Below are 19,640 nucleotides of genomic sequence, written 5' to 3' on the forward strand. Positions count from 1 at the left end.
ACGCTTTGTAGACAGTCGTCCACGTAGAAACTCCTCTACGCTTTGTCTGACCTCCTCGTCAGCTTCAGCGTCTTCTGTCACGTGTTTTTGTAGTGCGAACGTAGCACAGCATGGGCTGCATGTGGTGCCGAAGGGGAGGACCTCCCATTGGTAGATGGAGGGTTGCTCATCGTTGATCCTCTCTCTCCATAGGAACCGCAGCAGGGGCTTGTCCTCCTCCACCAGTCGCACCTGCAGGAACATCCCTTTGATGTCGCCGCTGATGGCCACCTTGTCTTGGCGGAAACGTAGTAGTACGCCGAGGAGGGAGGGGCCGAGTGTCGGGCCGGGCAAGAGCAATTTATTCAGGTTCTGTAGTCCGATCTGGTAGCTGCAGTTGAATACAATGCGGTTCTTGCCGTTGTGGTGGACCTTGTGGTGGGGCACGTACCAGGATTCAGTCGTCTGGTCTGCCTCTTGATTGTCAATTTTCTTGATATGTCCCGCTGTGATCAGTTTGTCGATCTCAGCGCGGTACACAGTGGCTTGAGTGGGGTCCTTGGCTAGACGCCGCTCGGTGTTCAGTAGATAGCGTTCTGTCGCTTCTTTTGAGGCGTGGAGGGTGGGCATCCCCTCTCGCCTCAAGAGTGGAGTTGCGTATCTCATCACTCAGTCGACCTCGACCCTCTTTGTCTTCTGCTCGAGGAGAGCTATGGCATACGTGTCTTCCTTTGAACGAACTAGTTTCTTTTCGTTCTTAAAGGGCATCGAGTCTAATGTCCATAGTCTCTCGACGTGCTGCAAGAGGGTGGTGTCGTCTTCGTTTATCCTCGTGTAGAGGCAGCGAGTGGCTATGGGTCGGTTGGAAGACCCGGAGAGGGGGCCTTGTAGTGTCCAACCCAGGCGGGTCTTGACCGCTGCTGGACAGCCTCTGGGCCCGATGTGGACCCACTACCACTGGGATAAGTTCCATAACATGTTGTTTATACACACTACCACTGGGATAAGTTCCATAACATGTTGTTTATACACTACCACTGGGATAAGTTCCATAACATGTTGTTTATACACACTACCACTGGGATAAGTTCCATAACATGTTGTGTATACACTACCACTGGGATAAGTTCCATAACATGTTGTTTATACACACTACCACTGGGATAAGTTCCATAACATGTTTATACACACTACCACTGGGATAAGTTCCATAACATGTTGTTTATACACTACCACTGGGATAAGTTCCATAACATGTTGTTTATACACTACCACTGGGATAAGTTCCATAACATGTTGTTTATACACACTACCACTGGGATAAGTTCCATCACATGTTGTTTATACACACTACCACTGGGATAAGTTCCATAACATGTTGTTTATACACTACCACTGGGATAAGTTCCATCACATTTCCACACACTACCACTGGGATAAGTTCCATAACATGTTGTTTATACACTACCACTGGGATAAGTTCCATCACATTTCCACACACTACCACTGGGATAAGTTCCATAACATGTTGTTTATACACTACCACTGGGATAAGTTCCATAACATGTTGTTTATACACACTACCACTGGGATAAGTTCCATAACATGTTTACAAACACTACCACTGGGATAAGTTCCATCACATTTCCACACACTACCACTGGGATAAGTTCCATAACATGTTTACAAACAGTACCACTGGGATAAGTTCCATCACATTTCCACACACTACCACTGGCATTAGCTAATGCTAGTTACGCGTCCCTGCCTTTAGCTAATTGCTACTAGCCGACATAGCTATAGCCTGACTGAAGGTTCTAACATGCAACAACTTTCATCTTCAGTCCATCTGCCGAACATCCTCTTCGTCTTGGCAAAGTTGGCATAGTCCAACAAGCTTATGGCACACAGTGTTATTTCTTCTGCTCCATGCTGCTTTTCAAAAGACATCCACTCGCTCCTCTGGATAGCGCTGAATAGATCCTGTACCTGGCTGACTGTAGCCCCTTCCCTCGTGGATCCGGGAAGAGCCCGGAACACTATTCTACAAACGTGTCTATCTGCAGAGCAGCAGAGCCGCAGAAACCGGAACACTATTCTACAAACGTCTAATGTGAAATATATAAGCATGTAAGCAAAACTAGATTTTAGGTCTGTGATGAAAAAGGGCCTCGCAGGAAGGGGGCCTCGCAAAAAAAAAAAAAAAAAAAAAAAAGAAAAAAATATATATATATTTTTTTTTGCGAGGCACCCCTTCCCGCGAGGCCCTGTGCGACCGCACTTCTCGCACACCCCCCGAGGCGGCCCTGACCCATACAGACCCTCGTCTGCACCTTTGTTTACACTGTTAATTATGTCTTTCTTCTATTACCCTGCCCATACCTCCCTCCCCCATACCTGTACCTCCCCTCCCCTCCCCTGTGCTGCTAATACATTTACATTTGTCATTCTGTACGACAAGTGAGCAGGAAGGGTACAACTCTTTCAGCTGAGTAACAATGATCATCAAACAGTGTTGAAACGTGGGTGCTGCAGTGTTGAGTGCATAGACATAATACATTAGTATAGTGGGAGTGCATGGTAGTATAGGACAGTAAGAAGGTTTGTGTTTTTAAAAAAAAAAAATTATATTGATTATGATGCCTAGATTTCCCCAAAGGGGATCAATAAAGGAATATCTTATCTTCTTAAAACTCAGCCTATTACAATCTTTATGTGCGTTTACCACTGTAAACAATGGTCTGTATCTGGTCTGTAGAAAACGGGTATCGTGATTGTATTGTATTATACTGTATTGTATTATACTGTATTGTATATTGTACTGTATTGTGTTATACTGTATTGTACTTATCCCCACGGGAGACTTTCCAGAGTTTCCAGAGTCGCTTGGTGAAAACAGATTGTGGGGGAAACCGGTCGCACCAGTCGGACAGAAATGAATCCAAGCGTGAAACACGGAGGCCTTCCTGTCGTAAGAACTGCACACCAAGCACGAGCGGCATGAACATAATGTGTTACAGTGTGTTCTACCTTCTCTGGGCCTCAAAGTGCTGTTCTACAGTGTGTTCTACCTTCTCTGGGCCTCAAAGTGTGTTCTACAGTGTGTTCTACCTTCTCTGGGCCTCAAAGTGTGTTCTACAGTGTGTTCTACAGTGTGTTCTACCTTCTCTGGGCCTCAAAGTGCTGTTCTACAGTGTGTTCTACAGTGTGTTCTACCTTCTCTGGGCCTCAAAGTGCTGTTCTACAGTGTGTTCTACCTTCTCTGGGCTCGCTTACAGTGTGTTCTACAGTGTGTTCTACCTTCTCTGGGCTCGCTTACAGTGTGTTCTACAGTGTGTTCTACAGTGTGTTCTACCTTCTCTGGGCTCGCTTACAGTGTGTTCTACCTTCTCTGGGCCTCAAAGTGCTGTTCTACAGTGTGTTCTACAGTGTGTTCTACAGTGTGTTCTACCTTCTCTGGGCCTTACAGTGTGTTCTACAGTGTGTTCTACCTTCTCTGGCCTCGCTTACAGTGTGTTCTACAGTGTGTTCTACAGTGTGTTCTACAGTGTGTTCTACCTTCTCTGGCCTCGCTTACAGTGTGTTCTACAGTGTGTTCTACAGTGTGTTCTACCTTCTCTGGCCTCGCTTACAGTGTGTTCTACAGTGTGTTCTACAGTGTGTTCTACCTTCTCTGGGCCTTACAGTGTGTTCTGCAGTGTGTTCTACAGTGTGTTCTACCTTATCTGGGCCTTACAGTGTGTTCTACAGTGTGTTCTACCTTCTCTGGGACTCTCGCCCAAAGCGCTGTTCTATATTCTCTGGAGTCGGCAAGGCGTAACGTAATTAAACTGCAGTTTGTGAGAAGCGGTACACTGTAGAGTACACCGAGTAATACACGAGGACTGTGAAAGGTCTGCGCGGTATCTTTATTTACTGTAGACCTCTTCACAAACTCAAGATTTAACATTTTCACCTGTACCCTTGTGGATTAGATTAGTCATACTGTATATTTCTGTACGTCGTATCACCACACACACACACACACACATACACACACACACAGTTCCCCCTCTAGAGACAAGTTCTCATCAGCTGTATATATATATATATTATACAGACAGTAGGATACATACCGGTGATAATGACTACATAACATGGCCAGGCCTACACCGCTTACTTTCAAACACCCGACACCAAGAATTACAACGCACTGTGTCTCATCTTATTTACCCTGCAGGCTACAGTGACTGAGGACACATCCTCGTCTTCAGCCGCGCCCTGGTGAAGAAGGCGTGGCGACTTGAGACGCTGGCACCGAGCAGCACGGCGTCCGCCAGCCACAGAGTCGTCTCGCACTCCAGACGACTTGCATTTAGTTCCAACCAAGTCATTTGATTGGACAAGAGGCATTCCATGAGTGCTGATATTCAGTATTCAGACTTTTAACTATATGTATCACTCCGCCGCACAGGTGCTCTATTAATAACTGTTCATTTCACATTGTGCTCCGCCTGTCAACGGTCCAAGTTCAAGAGCGCAGTCGGGGGACTATTTGTTGGCGGAGCTAAATAAATGATTAAATAAACAAATCGTAATCCGTCATCAATTATTGCTGTTAACTAATAAATGGCGACGTATAGAAAGCTGTTGTATAAAAGCAATATCACACTTGAGGTTGTGCTGTTATATTGAATATCTCTGTATAATAACAGCATGACCTAGAGTGTGATATTGCTTAAATAATACGCCATCTAACATCAGCACAGAGGAGCTGTTTCAATTTCAGGCCATTTGAAACCCCACCGGATTCTGACTGGTCACCTGTTTGGCGTGCAGGGATATACTGTAAGAAAAAAACCACCCAGAAAGACAGTAGCCCACACAAAAAAAAGGGACAAACTCCCCTTTTTATTATCCAGTGACGGCAGAGTAGTGTTTAAACACTGAACTAATGTGTTCATTACTGATACTTCACTGCAATACAGTAAAAAGAGGCTGAGACCTGAGATAGAGGCTGAGACCTCCGCAAAGTCTGTATGTTGCCCCCAAGAAGTGCTGTGCAAAGAGCTTCACAGCTGCTCAGAGTCTAGCAGAGTCTAGCAGAGTCTAGCTGGGTCTAGCAGAGTCTAACAGAGTCTAGCAGAGTCTAGCTGGGTCTAGCAGAGTCTAGCCGGGTCTAACAGAGTCTAGCTGGGTCTAGCAGAGTCTAGCCGGGTCTAGCAGAGTCTAGCTGGGTCTAGCAGAGTCTAGCCGGGTCTAGCAGAGTCTAGCTGGGTCTAGCAGAGTCTAGCTGGGTCTAGCAGAGTCTAGCCGGGTCTAGCTGGGTCTAGCAGAGTCTAGCCGGGTCTAGCAGAGTCTAGCTGGGTCTAGCAGAGTCTAGCTGGGTCTAGCAGAGTCTAGCCGGGTCTAGCAGAGTCTAGCTGGGTCTAGCCGGGTCTAGCAGAGTCTAGCTGGGTCTAGCAGAGTCTAGCTGGGTCTAGCAGAGTCTAGCCGGGTCTAGCTGGGTCTAACAGAGTCTAGCCGGGGCTAGCAGAGTCTAGCTGGGTCTAGCTGGGTCTAGCAGAGTCTAGCTGGGTCTAGCTGGGTCTAGCAGAGTCTAGCTGGGTCTAGCTGGGTCTAGCAGAGTCTAGCAGAGTCTAGCTGGGTGTAGCAGAATCTAGCTCTCCCTGGACTCACCTTGATGACCCTGATGGACTGTTTAATTTCCTCCAGCTTCTTGGCCCTCTCCTTGATCAGATGTTTCAGCTCCGACCTCCTCTTTCCCAAATTACTCTGAGATAAAAAAATAAATAAAAAAAATGTGTAAAAGGAGATGGTTAAAGGGGCACTTCTCCAATAAACAATGCTGATTTATTTTGCACATAATCTCACACACATCCAAAAACTCTGAACAGTTTTGAACACATTAATTTAGTTTGACAGTTATTGATAGTAAGTGAGTTTGAATATGGCCACCAGTGATGTCATCGTGGACATTGAATCCTTGCGTTGTGTTAATTACAGCTCAGTGAAATGATAAGGTAAGGTAGCAGTCCCCGCTGATACCCCGCTGATACTAGAGCCATGAGTGACATATCAGAAATGAAAGCGAAGTTACTTGATTTTCTGCATCGTTTTGGCAGAGGCATGTTGGATCTATAGGTATGGCGATCTAATAGGCATCTACAGTATGCAGAGATGACAATAGACTGCCTGAATAATTCAGTTGACTCACCATCTTCTTCCTCCACTCGCGCTCGGTGGAGACGACCTCGTGGCTCTTGTGCGCGGCCTCGGCGCAGGCGGTGCAGAGGCAGACGTGGTCGTTGCGGCAGTACACCTCCAGGAGGCGCTCATGCTTCTTACAGATCTTCTCCTCCAGCCGGAAGGTGGGCTCGATCAGACGGTGGGACGTCAGAGACTTCACCTGGGAAGGGAGAGAGAGAGGGAGGGAATGAGGGAGAGAGGGAAGGAGGGAGAGAGAGTGAGAGGGAGGGAGGGAGGGAGGGAGGGAAGGAGAGAGAGAAAGAGGAAGAGAGAGTGAGAGAAGGAGGGAGAGAGAGAGGGAAGGAGGAAGAGAGAGTGAGAGGGAGGGAGGGAAGGAGGCAGAGATAGGGAGAGGAGGGACAGAGAGCGAGTGAAAGAGGGAGGGAAGGAGGGAGGGAGGGGGAGAGGGAGGGAAGGAGGGGGAGAGAGGGAGGGAGGGAGAGAGGGATGAGTTCATGGGCCCAGAGGAGACAGGTCCGATTGCTGGTTTGTCTGTCGCCGTCCGGCAAACAGTACAGCTGCTTCAAGGCCCGGACCAGCAGACTCCGGAACAGTTTCCCCCCAGGCGGTCAGACTCATGAACAAATAACACCAGTGGCTACCAGCCTGTGACTGCAGTAACACAGTGCTGTCATATTGCCGTCTCTGCTGCTGTTGTAGTCCACACCCATGCAGTGCATTATGTAAAAGCATAGCTACTTCCCCACTGATGCCACTGCGACGACGACATTGTGACCCTTTGCACCCACCACACCCACACTACGACGACTACACTGTGACTATTGTTTTGTAAATTAATGCTTTTTGTTATCATTGCTATGCTGCTATGCAGAGGAGCCAAGAACAAATCATTTCCATGTAAAAGGAACACCCCCCCCCCCCCCCCCCACCTCCTACAATGTACAGTTTCTTCGTCAAATGTATATACTCACTTCTTTTTTTTTTTACTCTTTTTGTATCACAAACAGTACTGTATTTGTAAATCTGGTATGTCATAAATGTATAGATGTAGCAGTAATGTCTATCTGCATGTCATGTATGTCATATATGTTATGATGAATTGAAAATGGGGGACCCTGATGTAAACAAGACGAAAGTCTTTCAGTGGTCTGCATCCCCTTAACAATTGTGTGTATTGAGCTGTACTGTATTGTACCCACTCTGCAATCTGTTAATAACATTTTAAATCAATTTTCAATCAATCAAACAATAAAGCTGCTTCTGGTTGGATGTCTGGCACTGTGTCTTCCAGCGAGTTGCGCGGTGAGCGCATGGGCGGCTGGTATTACATCTCTCTCCATCGCTGCTAATGTGCCTTTGAGCGAGGCATCGAGTCCCCGTCACTGTGGGTGACCATCTGACCTCTCCGAGGAAAGGCATGTGTAGGGCCACTGCTGTATACACAAACACACGTGTCCAAGAATGGATATTTGAAAAGGCCACTCCAATTACCTTGTGTGAGATGCAATAAGATAAATACAGGAGGGTAGTATTATTATGATAAATGGATGGATGAGCAGGAATTACAGGTGGACCTATTGGGAATTTAGAAAATTGTGTGGTGAAGGCTGGAAAAATATTTCCTTTTAACCCCTTAACACTTTTGAGTGCCACTCACGGCTTTTCTCGGGTTTATGACCCGACCGTTGAATGCCACACCCCGAGTATTCTCTGGTATTTTTTTCTTTTCTTTTTTTAGCGATCTGAAATCATATTGCATCACGCGAGCCTACCGTTGGAGATCCAGAGAGATGTGAAAAAAGCACCCCCTATCGTCTCCCAGATGGTAAATCACCCTTTTGGAATGGACTCAATGAAAGTGAATGGGAGAACGGATTTCTGACTCCACATTTTACTTCTCACTGATGCAGCCGGGGTCTACCAGAGTTCATTCTGGAGCCTCTGAGCCGCGCGGATCATGTGTTATACTGTACACACGATGGATCAATACATTTATCGATTTTTTCGAATGGCGATCGGAAATTGAAATAAACCATTTGGATACCATCTGACCTCAGGTAAGGAATCTATGTTATCAGTGTTAGGATAATCAGACTCGTTTTCACTGATATAATTATAAGCGTTTATGTGATATGGCGTGCGCACACATATACTATCGATCATCTAGCGTTTATTTGAAAACTATTCATAAATAGGCAGACAAATGACAACGTTCTGGAATATTCCAGTAAAAGGCGATTATCATAGGCATGGGTTGTTTTTCCCCGGAAAATGGGTGATTTTCAAAATGCTATCAAACGGAAATGAAGCGATAAAAATACAATCTGCCTTGCCAATGTTGACTGGAAAATGAGTCTTTGATAAGCGATGGGCAGATTAGACACATAACCATAATTTAAAACATAGATTAGGCGATATTAACGTTAACATTGGCCATGGATGGTGGCATTCAACGGGGTAAAAAGGAAAACACGGCCCGGCACTGAAAGTGTTAAGCCTGATACCAGGCCAAGATTTATTTAACGTTGCACAAATAGATCAATACACATTAAGTGATGATGTTGCGTTTCTTTTTCAAATGTAGCCAAGAGTAAAGACTAGGGATGTCCGATATTATCGGCCTACCGATATTATCGGCCGATATTGGCATTCAAATGTGATATCGGAAAATATCGGTATCGGTAAAAAATAATTCGGTTGATATCGGTTGATATCGGTATCGGAAATTAAGAGTTGGACAATATCGGTATAGGTAAAAAAGCCAATATCGAGCATCCCTAGTAAAGACCTAACCCTATCAAAACAGCAGTCAACGTGTATATTTTCAGCACTACGTTTGTTTACCAATGATTTTAAGTTATGAGCTTATAAAAAAACTTGGCGCAATGCACGAGAATAGGAAGCATGAAAGTCTAAATTTCATAAAAATACTATGGCTGTCAGTTTATCGCGTTAATTAGATTAATGAATTACACAGCAAATTATCACGTTATGAAAATTAACTTAAAATAATTTTTTTTTTTTTTAATAATCTCATTAATTCCATAAGACTTAGAATACACATTTACAGACGTTTTTCTTTTAAATATGGTCCATTTGCATGTTCTTGGTATCTGATTCTAGGGACATCTATGGATCTTAGGGAATGTATTCCCAGTGTCAGAAATACTGTGTCTGTTACTAGGCTTGAGTAAATTGTAATGAACCAAATGAGAATATCAATTACATTTTTTTTTATCTTTGAAAGTGAATAACACCATGCTAAAATGTACCAGACCTGAAAAATCTAAGCAAATTAATAAATGGAAGATGATTAAAGAGAAGGTTTTGTAGATACAGTACTGAATTCTGCCATCCGGACACATGCAATTTGAAATATGATTATAGAATATAGAATAATATCAGGCATAAAATGGTTATGCGATTAAAATGCGATTAATTAATTACAAATCCTGTAATTAATTAGATACATTTTTTAATCGCCCGACAGCACAAAAAAATACACTACCCAGCTCACACCAGCCGCCGACAACGGAAGTGAAAAATCTTTGTTTTGGTTCATTGACTGGAATATCGTGTTTATATCTCACGGGTCGAACAAACCTCAATGTTATTGCCAGAAAATACAACGCGTTTCTTTACCTTTCTGTGAACGTCTAGGAGAAAAACTATCTCGTCCAACGTCACTGGGCTACGCGTGATGTCATAAGAGAAGACTTAAAGTAAGAGGAATGTGAGCACACCTTGTGATGGGATAAGAGAAGACTTAAAGTAAGAGGAACGTGAGCACACCTTCTTGTGATGTCATAAGAGAAGACTTAAAGTAAGAGGAAGGTGAGCACACCTTCTTGTGATGCCTGAGGTGAGCCTTGCAGTACTTAAAGGAACACAGCAACTTTTTGGGAAATTAGCTTATTTGCCATATACCCTGGAGTTAGACAAGCAGATACATAGTATACCCTTTTCTTTTCTGTGCATGCATTGGGCTTAGGGAACAGCCGCACGTTAGCCTAGCTTAGCGTCATTCACTGGAAGTAGGTGTGCCAGTGTAGTAGTGTTGTCAAAAATATCAAAGTATCGATACATATCGATACTGAATATTTAAAACGGCTTCGATACTCATTTCCCGAAATACCGATACTTTCTGCAGTATCGGTACCAGCTGGTGAGTGTTCTACAGCAAGTTGTTGACACGCTGTTCAGAGCGCGCTTGCCCCTCCGCCTGCTCCAGCCCTCCCCCTCACAGAGTCACAGAGCCGTCTTCAGTTTGTAAATAAACATTTTAGCAGTGCCAGCGCGGATCTCCATAAAGAAATGAAAGAGGTTTGTGACAGCTGCTCTTTCAACGTCACTGTGACTGAAGCATTAAACCATTAACTCTAGTTTAATACATGATACGTTGTCTACTGATGGCGCATAATATCAACAGCTGATTCGTTGTAACGTTACAGCTATCAGCTAACGTTAGCTCCGTTAGCTTAGCTTAGCTGGCCACCATTATAATTACTGCATGGAAACGGAGTAACGTTAACGTTTAAATGTTATGTCGAGGTCATACAATACTACAGTCGACATAAGGTTAACGTTACCCCGTTTCCATAAAGTGTTTAAATAGCAGCAATCGTTGAAAATGTAACGTTACTAAAATGCTCCGAGCAGTTTCTTTCTCTCTCTCTCTCTCTCTCTCTCTCTCTCTCGTTATCTTTAAATAAAAATCGAAACTGTTACTAACTGTAATACAAACAGTTCAGTTTGTCAGGTACATGCAACACAGATTACAGTGGTTACATCTGTCTGCTTGAGAAAATACCATGTTCTGCATTTGCAATAAAAATTATTGAAGTGAGATGAACAGTTAATTTTAAATGTGTGATCTAAAGATAAACAAAGGGTTTTAAAAGTGTTATATTTATCTTCTCTTATAGTACCAGAGAGAAGCTGAGGAGAATCAACCAGCAACAAAAGCTAAATTTGTTTAAAAAAAAATATATATATATATTTTATTTTTTTGGTATCGAAATGGTATCGAAGTATCGATACTTTTCAAGGTATCGTATCGAAGTCGAAATTCCAGTATCGTGACAACACTACAGTGTAGCCTAGTTCCCAACAGTCACGAAATACACTCCAAATACAACTCCAAAACGTTCCTGTAAACATGTTGTGACCTGTGTATTTACCACCAATAAATAAAATAATTAGACATTTTCGTTTTCTAAGCAGATATACATTTTTTTGCCGAACTGCTGCCTGGGCGCAGTCATTTCATCACCTCAAAAGCCCAGTTAAAAAAAAAAAATAGCTTTTGAGGTGATGAAATCACTGCGCCCAGGCAACAGTGGTTCGCCAAAAGATTGTTCAATAATAATAATAATAATAATAATAATTTAGGACCTGCTCCGAGGTCACCATTTGGCACACATGCGAACCATGCATACAATGCGTATCTGCGATTAACCCATCCCGTCGTCCTTCCCCCCCAAGGGCAGCCGGGAGCAGACAGGCGCCACGTGAGCCGCGCCAGGGGACCAATCCAAGTGCTCCTGTCCGTCTTCGTCAAGGACGCCACAGCGTTAGCGATCTTGTTGTTGTGCATGTTTTTCCATTGGGTTTATCTTATCGGGGGGGGAAACCCTTGCGAGCACGGGGAGAACATGCAAACTCCACACAGAAAGGCCTGGGAGATACCCCACCTGGGTAACTGGCATCATGGAAACCTGGTCCCCAAGCGGGATTCGAACCCTGGACCTTCTTGCTGTGAGGCGACAGTGTTAACCACTACACCACCGTGCCTATACCGTATATATCTGCTTAGAAAATGAAAATGTCAACAAAAAAAGTATGGATTTCTCCATGTGGTAAATACACAGGTCACAGCATGTTTACAGGAAAGTTTTGGAGTTGTATTTGGAGTGCATTTTGTGACTGTTGGGAACTAGGCTACACTGGCACACCTACTTCCAGTGAATGACGCTAAGCTAGGCTAACGGTGTGGCTGTTCCCTAAGCCAATGCATGCACAGAGAAGAAAATGGTATCTGCTTGTCTAACTCCAGGGCATCGGCGTATTTAGACCACTATCAGTAGGGCATGTGCCCTACTGATGATCATCTGTGCCCCACTGATTTAAAAAATAAAATAAAAAATTTACAAATGTTTTTTATTTCCCCTTTTTTAACATGATCAAATGATAATTTAACATGATCAAATAATTATTATAATATTTTTTACTTCACTTTGAAATATTATAGTGAAATATTTTGCACTGTTGCAAAAAACAGGCTCTTTTTTGTAAGTTGACTGGTTTGCACACTAATAATACAGTGCAATAATAGAATAGTAGAATAGATAGTAAAATTATGCAATAAGAATGGCCAGAGTAAAATAGTGCTACAGTACAATCAACAGCGGGGTGTATTAGAAGGCTATGGTGAAGAGGTACGTTTTTAGCTTATTTCTGAAAATATTAAGAGATCTAGCTTCCCTAATGTCCATAGGTAGTGTGTTCCATAACTTTGGTGCATAGTTAGCAAAGGCTGCATCCCCGATTTTCTTTAGACTGTGGCTTGGAACCTTCAATAGTAGATGATCGCAATGTTTATACTTTGTATATAAGGAGGAGGACCTTGAAATCAATTCTAAATGTTACCGGAAGCCAGTGTAGGTTATTTACTTGTAACTTTGGGTTTGATCCAAGGAGTAAGTTGCCCCATATTGCTCTGTAACATTTCTCTTTTTGTTATAGGACCGACTAGTAGGATTTCAGTTTTGCCCTCATTTAATTTTAGGAAGTTGTTCGTCATCCATTTGTTTATTGCTAAGAGACAGGCGGAAATGGAGTTTATAGCTGTGTGATAATTTGGTTCAGCGGAGATGTACAATTGTGTGTAATCTGCGTAACTATGGAAACATACATTGTGCTTTCTAATGATGTCTCCTCAATGTTCAATGCAATGTTCAATGCAAGTAAAGCACTTTAAACTTTAAGTATGACTAAATGCTTTCTTGACTATATATATAGTAACTGTTCCAAAATGCATAGATTTCTATGTATTTTAGGGGTTTGGGGGGCTAGCTCTTTTTAATATAAATGTCAGATTGTTTTATTTATTTCATAGATTTCTATGCATTTCAGGAGTTTGGGGGGCTGGCTCCCCCAAATAATTAAATAACATAACCCTAACCTAACCCTAAAACCGAAATAAAGTTTAAAAAAAATAGTTACAAAATCCACCCATTTTCGCCCACAAACCGGCCAAAACCGGCCAAATTTTGGTGCCCTTCTGTGCCCTACTGAAGTGCTGGGTCTAGATACGCCCCTGCTCCAGGGTAGATGGCAAATAAGCAAATTTCCCAAAAAGTTGGCATGTTCCTTTAAGGGGTTTTAAAGTAAGGGGAGCAGACCTTCTTGTGATGCCTGAGGTGAGCCTCGCAGTACGACCCGGGGCAGTTCAGACAAGACTTCAGCGCCTTCATCTTCCTCCCGATGCACGCGTCACAGGGCACGTCCCCGGGGCGGGCGAAGTCCCCGCCGTCCGCCCCAGCCGGGCCGTCCCCCCTGTGGCCGGCGTCCGAACTCAGGGTCAGGGTGGACCCCGGCGACGCGGGTCCGGCCGCGCCCTCGCTCGACAACATCAGCCCCTGGAACTGGGACGAGATCTCGGCCAGGACGCGGTTGACGCTGAGCTCGGGCTTCTTGGTGTAGTCCTTCTTGCACATGGGGCAGACGAACTTCTTGCTGTGGTTCCAGTAGCCCGTCAGGCAGGCTTTGCAGAAGCTGTGGCCGCAGGGGGTGGAGACGGGCTCCACGAACACCTCCAGGCAGATGGAGCATTGGAACTGTTCCTCTGTGAGGACCCGGCCCCCCGGAGAGCTCATGCCTGGGGGGGAGGAGGAGAGGTGGAGGAAACGATAGATAGAGATAGAGATAGATAGATTAGATACTTTGAATAACATGAACTGTTGAGTCAGGAAGTGGGATTGGATCAAACAAGCGGTAGAGGACTTTGTTTGATGATAAAGCATGTGTTATTTTTTTTTGTCATTTTCAGGGATCTTGTGCAGGGTAAAACTACAGGGTAAAAAAAGAGTCAACTTAAAAACGTTCAGTTTGGCGTTTGGCCACGTACACGTGTGATTTTGTTTCTTCTGTTTTGTCCATGCCTGTTTTTATATTGTATGTTTTTTTATGAATTGCCTTGTTCTTTTTATTTTTAAACGTGTGAAGCACTCTGTGCATTTGTGCTGAGAAGGGTGCTATAAAAATAAAGCCTTATACTTACTTACATCACCTCAGTTTACCTCCTTTTTATATGATTTGATGTTTTTTATTTTCGTGTCTTACATACAGGTGTATGCCCAGCCCATATGGGCTTACAAGATACATAACAATAAGTATATAATAATATACTTGACCAATTACTTGACAAATGACATTGACCAAGATGGCCAAAAAAATAAATAAAAATAAAATACAATAAAACGTAATATAACACAAGCTGTAAGCAATGTATGTAAACAAAGAAACAAGAGGAATTCATATACAATTATATAAGATAGTGTGTTTTGTCTCAAGTGCCATGCTTTCTCCAAAAATCCTGCAAAACTGAAGATGTCCTCCACAAAAAAACAACTCAACATACAACTCTCAGACTGCCAAAACAAATCCAGATTTACAATTAGAATTTTCTCAAATAAAGCCCTCCTCAAATCGGTGTACAAAGGGCAATAAAAAACGAAATGATATTCATCTTCCACCACTCCCAGATAACACAACCGCTCCTCCTCAGGAATCTACCCACTTCCACAGCCAATGGCAGGGTGCCAGACCTCAACTGGGCACACAGAGACCTCCGTCTTCTCTTTAAGTTTAACATTACATAAGGTTCAGTAAAATACTCATTTTTAATTACAGCATATTTTCTAAGTTTAGGTTTTTTCCATATCTCCACCTTCCACGTATATCCTGATGGATTGTTGATCATTTTGTTTTAATTATGTGAACCTTACACTGCAGATTGTTCATAAAAATCATACTTAAGTCAGCAGAAGAGAAAAATCATGGACATCTCTCTTGACCAGGGATGACCGTGTGCTCTGTCCCAGTTAAATATATTTTTTGTCACCCTGTCATTTGGCAGCTGGACCAGGCGGTTCCAACCTAACCATTTCACCTTTTTGCTTGACCAAGCAAGAGTCCCAACCCATGTCCCCTTCTATAGCCCCTTTTGGTGTATATTTATGGACTCCCAAGAAGTATCTCTATTCTATTATATTTGCAAAGACAAAGTTTACCCGCTTTTTTTTGTGGAACACATTTTTCCCCTATTACACAATACGTTACATTAACACTTTGGTTGCCTTGGGTTAAATTCATGATATACCATAGGTTGCCGGCTCTATTTGTCTATGGAGAAGTACCCCTTCTTTGCATGGCTATAACTTTTTAAATTCTATTGCTACATTGCCATTATTAGGGCCCATTCAAAGTCCTATATGTATTGTTCATTGTGTAGCAACGTTAAACTTTTTCATTCACATATTCATAGTAAAGTATGGTCTAATGTATAAGTATGTTTTCATCTCTTTCTGCAGCTTTCTCCAGAACGTGATCTATAGCCCCAAATGCATTATATTGATGATGCAATACAGTTTTATGGCAATCAGCGCGATATAAAAAATTCCAACTAGACGTACTTCTAGAAGTTACTACACGTCATCTGATGTTGACCGGATGGGCTAGGGGGCGTTTATAATTCCGTGGGCAGCGTTATACCAATCATCTAATGTGGGTCAAATGTTGATAATAGCAGTTAGTATCGAAGACGGTAACGTTACACGCTAAAACTCACCCCAGTCTCCGCGCGCCGTTGGGCGATCATCGTAGAGTAGAAATCTTATCATTATGGGATGTAGATTTACCCGGTCCATCTCCAGCTTGTATAATGGTATATACGTCCAAATCATGTTGTTTATCGAGTTATTGGCAATCGATCACTGTGTATTGTGACGAGCTAGAATGCCGGGACCTATAGCGAGTGCCCGGAAGTAATACGGACGTCCAGCACAACCTCTATGCCACTTCCTGTTTAAGCGATTGCGCCGATCGGCCACCAGATGGCGCTCCTGAACCGCCAGAGAGCTCAGTGGGTCCTCCTGGTGGATCTCAGGCCAGCGGAGGGGACATATGAATCCGATCGCAGATTTTTGAAATATTGATATAAGGACGCTGTACAGCGTCCTCCGGCAACTTGAGCATGGCCGGCAATGACGTCTAAACACGTTTCCTGGCAGCCAAAGTGTTAACCTGAACCTAAAACAGGGAAACATCACGGCTCGATATTTCTGAGTCCCAAATCATATTGATTGAATTGATTGAAAACTTTATTAACAGATTGCAGAATGGGTACAGTACAGTACAGCTCAATACATACAATTGTTAAGGGGATGCAGACCAGAGAAAGACTTTGTCTTTAGTCTTGTTTACATCAGGGTCCCCCATTTTCAATTCATCATATATAAATCATAAATCATCATTTCTATGATATCATAGAAATGATAGCACGGTTGGCAGTGAGAAAACACAATGCTTCTTCACTCGCACCAGGAAGTCGCTCCTTATTTCCCGAGGAGGACTATCTATGGAATGCAGAAATGCAGGACATTCTGGCCGTGCACCTGCTCCATGTTTCAAAGAAAATATACACGCCTCCATTAAAAGCTTCAGAACTGTTTAAAATAAACAGCCACGTTCACTGATTTATTTGTACTTTATTTAGTATTATTATATAGCCGAGCTAGCTAGATCGATGTTAAACATGGTTTGAAAATATACTAATCACTGAATCAGTGAACTCCCGCTAAAGTCGTGTAGGTCAGAAGTAAAAATAATTACATTTAGAAAACAGACCACATTGTCTGTGTGTGGGCTATTGAGAACGCATTATCTTCTCTTATCCAGTTACAACTACAGTATATGTAAAACAACACCAAATGATATAATAATAAATAAATAACACGAATATAAAGTAAAGAAAACTAACTTAAATCTCGTCATGCACTTCTAATAATTGAGGGGATTCATGACACAATACAAACCAAACGGTCATTTTCTGAAATATGAAGTTGCAATGGAAGAGGTTCCTTTTCATTATCGATCATATTGTAGAAACGTGTGTTCCGTCCGTTTCTGTTGGTCGGTTTGTTTGTTTGTTTGTTTGCCTGCCTCACTCATTCACGTTTGACCAAATCCCTACAGAAACACATTCTTGGACAAGACACAAAACTAAATAACGATGTCCAACAATCGATTAAATCAAATAACAGCGATCATAGAATCAAAAGGTGACTTACTCTGCATGTCGTCGACGTCAGGTAAGTCAGTAGAGTAGCCTCTGGCTAATCCACCAACACGTTACCCCCTGACTCTCAAGGGTCCCTCCCACTGTGTGACACACCCAGTTGTTCAACTACGATGTCTATTTGTCAACAGCTGCTTTGCTATATTACTTATGGCCCAACAGTGTGACAGGCAGCCAGGCCACAACTCAACCGAAGCAAACCATGTATTCAACCCATAATCCCATTTAGGCATTGCCATTAACACAACTGGGTAAAGTCGGCGTGGCCCATGTTGAATGTGATTTACTTTCACTCATTACATCCACACTGTGACTAGTATAATGTAAATTAGACCTATCTTATTGTTGTTTTATTTACCCCCCCCCCCCCACCTACCCAACCACCTCCAATGTACAATTTCTACGTCAAATGTACATACTTTTTTTTTCTGGACTCTTTTTGTATCACAAACAGTACTGTATTTGCAAATCTGGTATGTCATGAATGTATAGATGTAGCAGTACTGTCTATCTGTATGTCATGTATGTCACTGTATGTTACGATGAATTGAAAATGGGGGACCCTGATGTAAACAAGACGAAAGTCCGTCTGCATCCCCTTAACAATTGTATGTATTGAGCTGTACTGTACTGTACCCATTCTGCAATCTGTTAATAAAGTTTTCAATCAATCAATCAATCAATCAATCAATGGGATGCAATTCCTGTATGAAAGGTTCTGTACACATAACGTGTATTATTATTATTATTATTATTATTATTATTATTATTATTATTATTATTATTATTATTATTATTATTATTATTATTATTATTATTATTATTATTATTATTATTATTATTATTATTATTATTATTATTATTATTATATTATTATTATTATTATTATTATTATTATTATCATTCCTCAAGGCTTCATTATATATATTCCATTTAATCACTTGGTTATGCACTTTACTGTTACTGTAACTGAGGGGTACAATTCCCTGACTGTATTACTAGATATGATACTTACTACCACTACCTTTGTACTTAATATTCGGCCACCCAGTACACGGCATAAATATATTATCATGAACACTCTCACGTAGATGAAACGGATCCAACACAAATGTACGAATTAGAAACAGGTCTTTATTTCCTACACAGCGATGGTGTGTAGAATAAACACTTAATCACTTAATTACATTTATGAATTGAAATAGTATGCACTTTTATGGCAAGGAGTATTCGTCGGTATATCAATAGAAAATGTCCAATCTCTGAAGGCGCAGGTGGTAAATATACGACCTGGAATAGTTAAGGAATAACAGCAATGATACTTTAATGATTATAGGCTGGATACACTAGAGGGGGTTAATCCGGTTGCTTGTAAGCCGACAGGAGTAGGAGGGGGGGGGGGGGTAGAATCCAGCTGCCTCGTCCGGCCAAGGGTATCCCAGGTGAACCCACTGTAGTGCCGTTCAATGCGCCGGCGATCCTTGGACCACAGATGAAAGCAGGTGGACTCTTTGTGGGCCGGCTCTCTCCGGTCCACGGGGGAGAGATGTGGAGAGACCTCGTCTTGCAGAGCGTCTCCTCACCTTGCGTCCTCTCCAGGGGGGGGGGTTCCAACACACGGTAGTGTCGGGGGTCTTTATCCATAGAATAATCAAAGTATCCAAAGCATAATCCGTGCCTGGGAAGGCGGGCTGTCGTCGGTAGAATAATCCGGTATACAGGTCCACTCGCTCGTCGGCTCTGGGGCTCCTCGGGTGCAGCTTCACATAGGGTCAACCACCCTGGGTAAGCAGCCAGTTCTCTGCCCGAAACGATGGGGTACTGACTACGGTAGTATTCTCACCGCACGAAGCACTATATATTAACAGACTATTATTAGCTTAATAGACTACGTCCAACTCGACGATATAGTGCCAAATATGACTATTCAAATATTAATATACACGATGTCTCAATACCGATGGTAGGCCGAACTTGGCCTTACTCCCACACGTGGCATCGCGGGGAGGCTTTACGTCTGTGACTCTATTGGAGGGTAAGAAACTGGACTGAAAAGAAAGTCCTACTTTAGTAGCGCAGTATATATACGCACTATGAACAAATAGTCCCATTA

At 42.8% G+C, this 19,640-nt stretch overlaps 1 protein-coding gene across 1 annotated transcript in view; it reads right to left on the bottom strand.

Annotated features, from left to right (window-relative positions):
- btr12 (bloodthirsty-related gene family, member 12) overlaps positions 1-17,587 on the bottom strand; it is a 79,364-nt gene extending 61,777 nt beyond the window's left edge. Inside the window, exons 1-4 of the mRNA XM_084327784.1 lie at positions 17,520-17,587; positions 13,572-14,047; positions 6,176-6,367; positions 5,638-5,733 (exon numbers count right to left, since the gene is read on the bottom strand). Of these exons, the coding sequence (XP_084183910.1) occupies positions 5,638-5,733; positions 6,176-6,367; positions 13,572-14,047; positions 17,520-17,526 (771 nt within the window). The 5' untranslated portion in view covers positions 17,527-17,587. The remainder of the gene's footprint in view (positions 1-5,637; positions 5,734-6,175; positions 6,368-13,571; positions 14,048-17,519) is intronic.
- Positions 17,588-19,640: the final 2,053 nt, after the last annotated feature.

Source organism: Notolepis coatsorum, assembly GCF_963971535.1.
Source record: "Notolepis coatsorum genome assembly, chromosome: 13".
Classification (NCBI taxonomy): Eukaryota; Metazoa; Chordata; class Actinopteri; order Aulopiformes; family Paralepididae; genus Notolepis; species Notolepis coatsorum.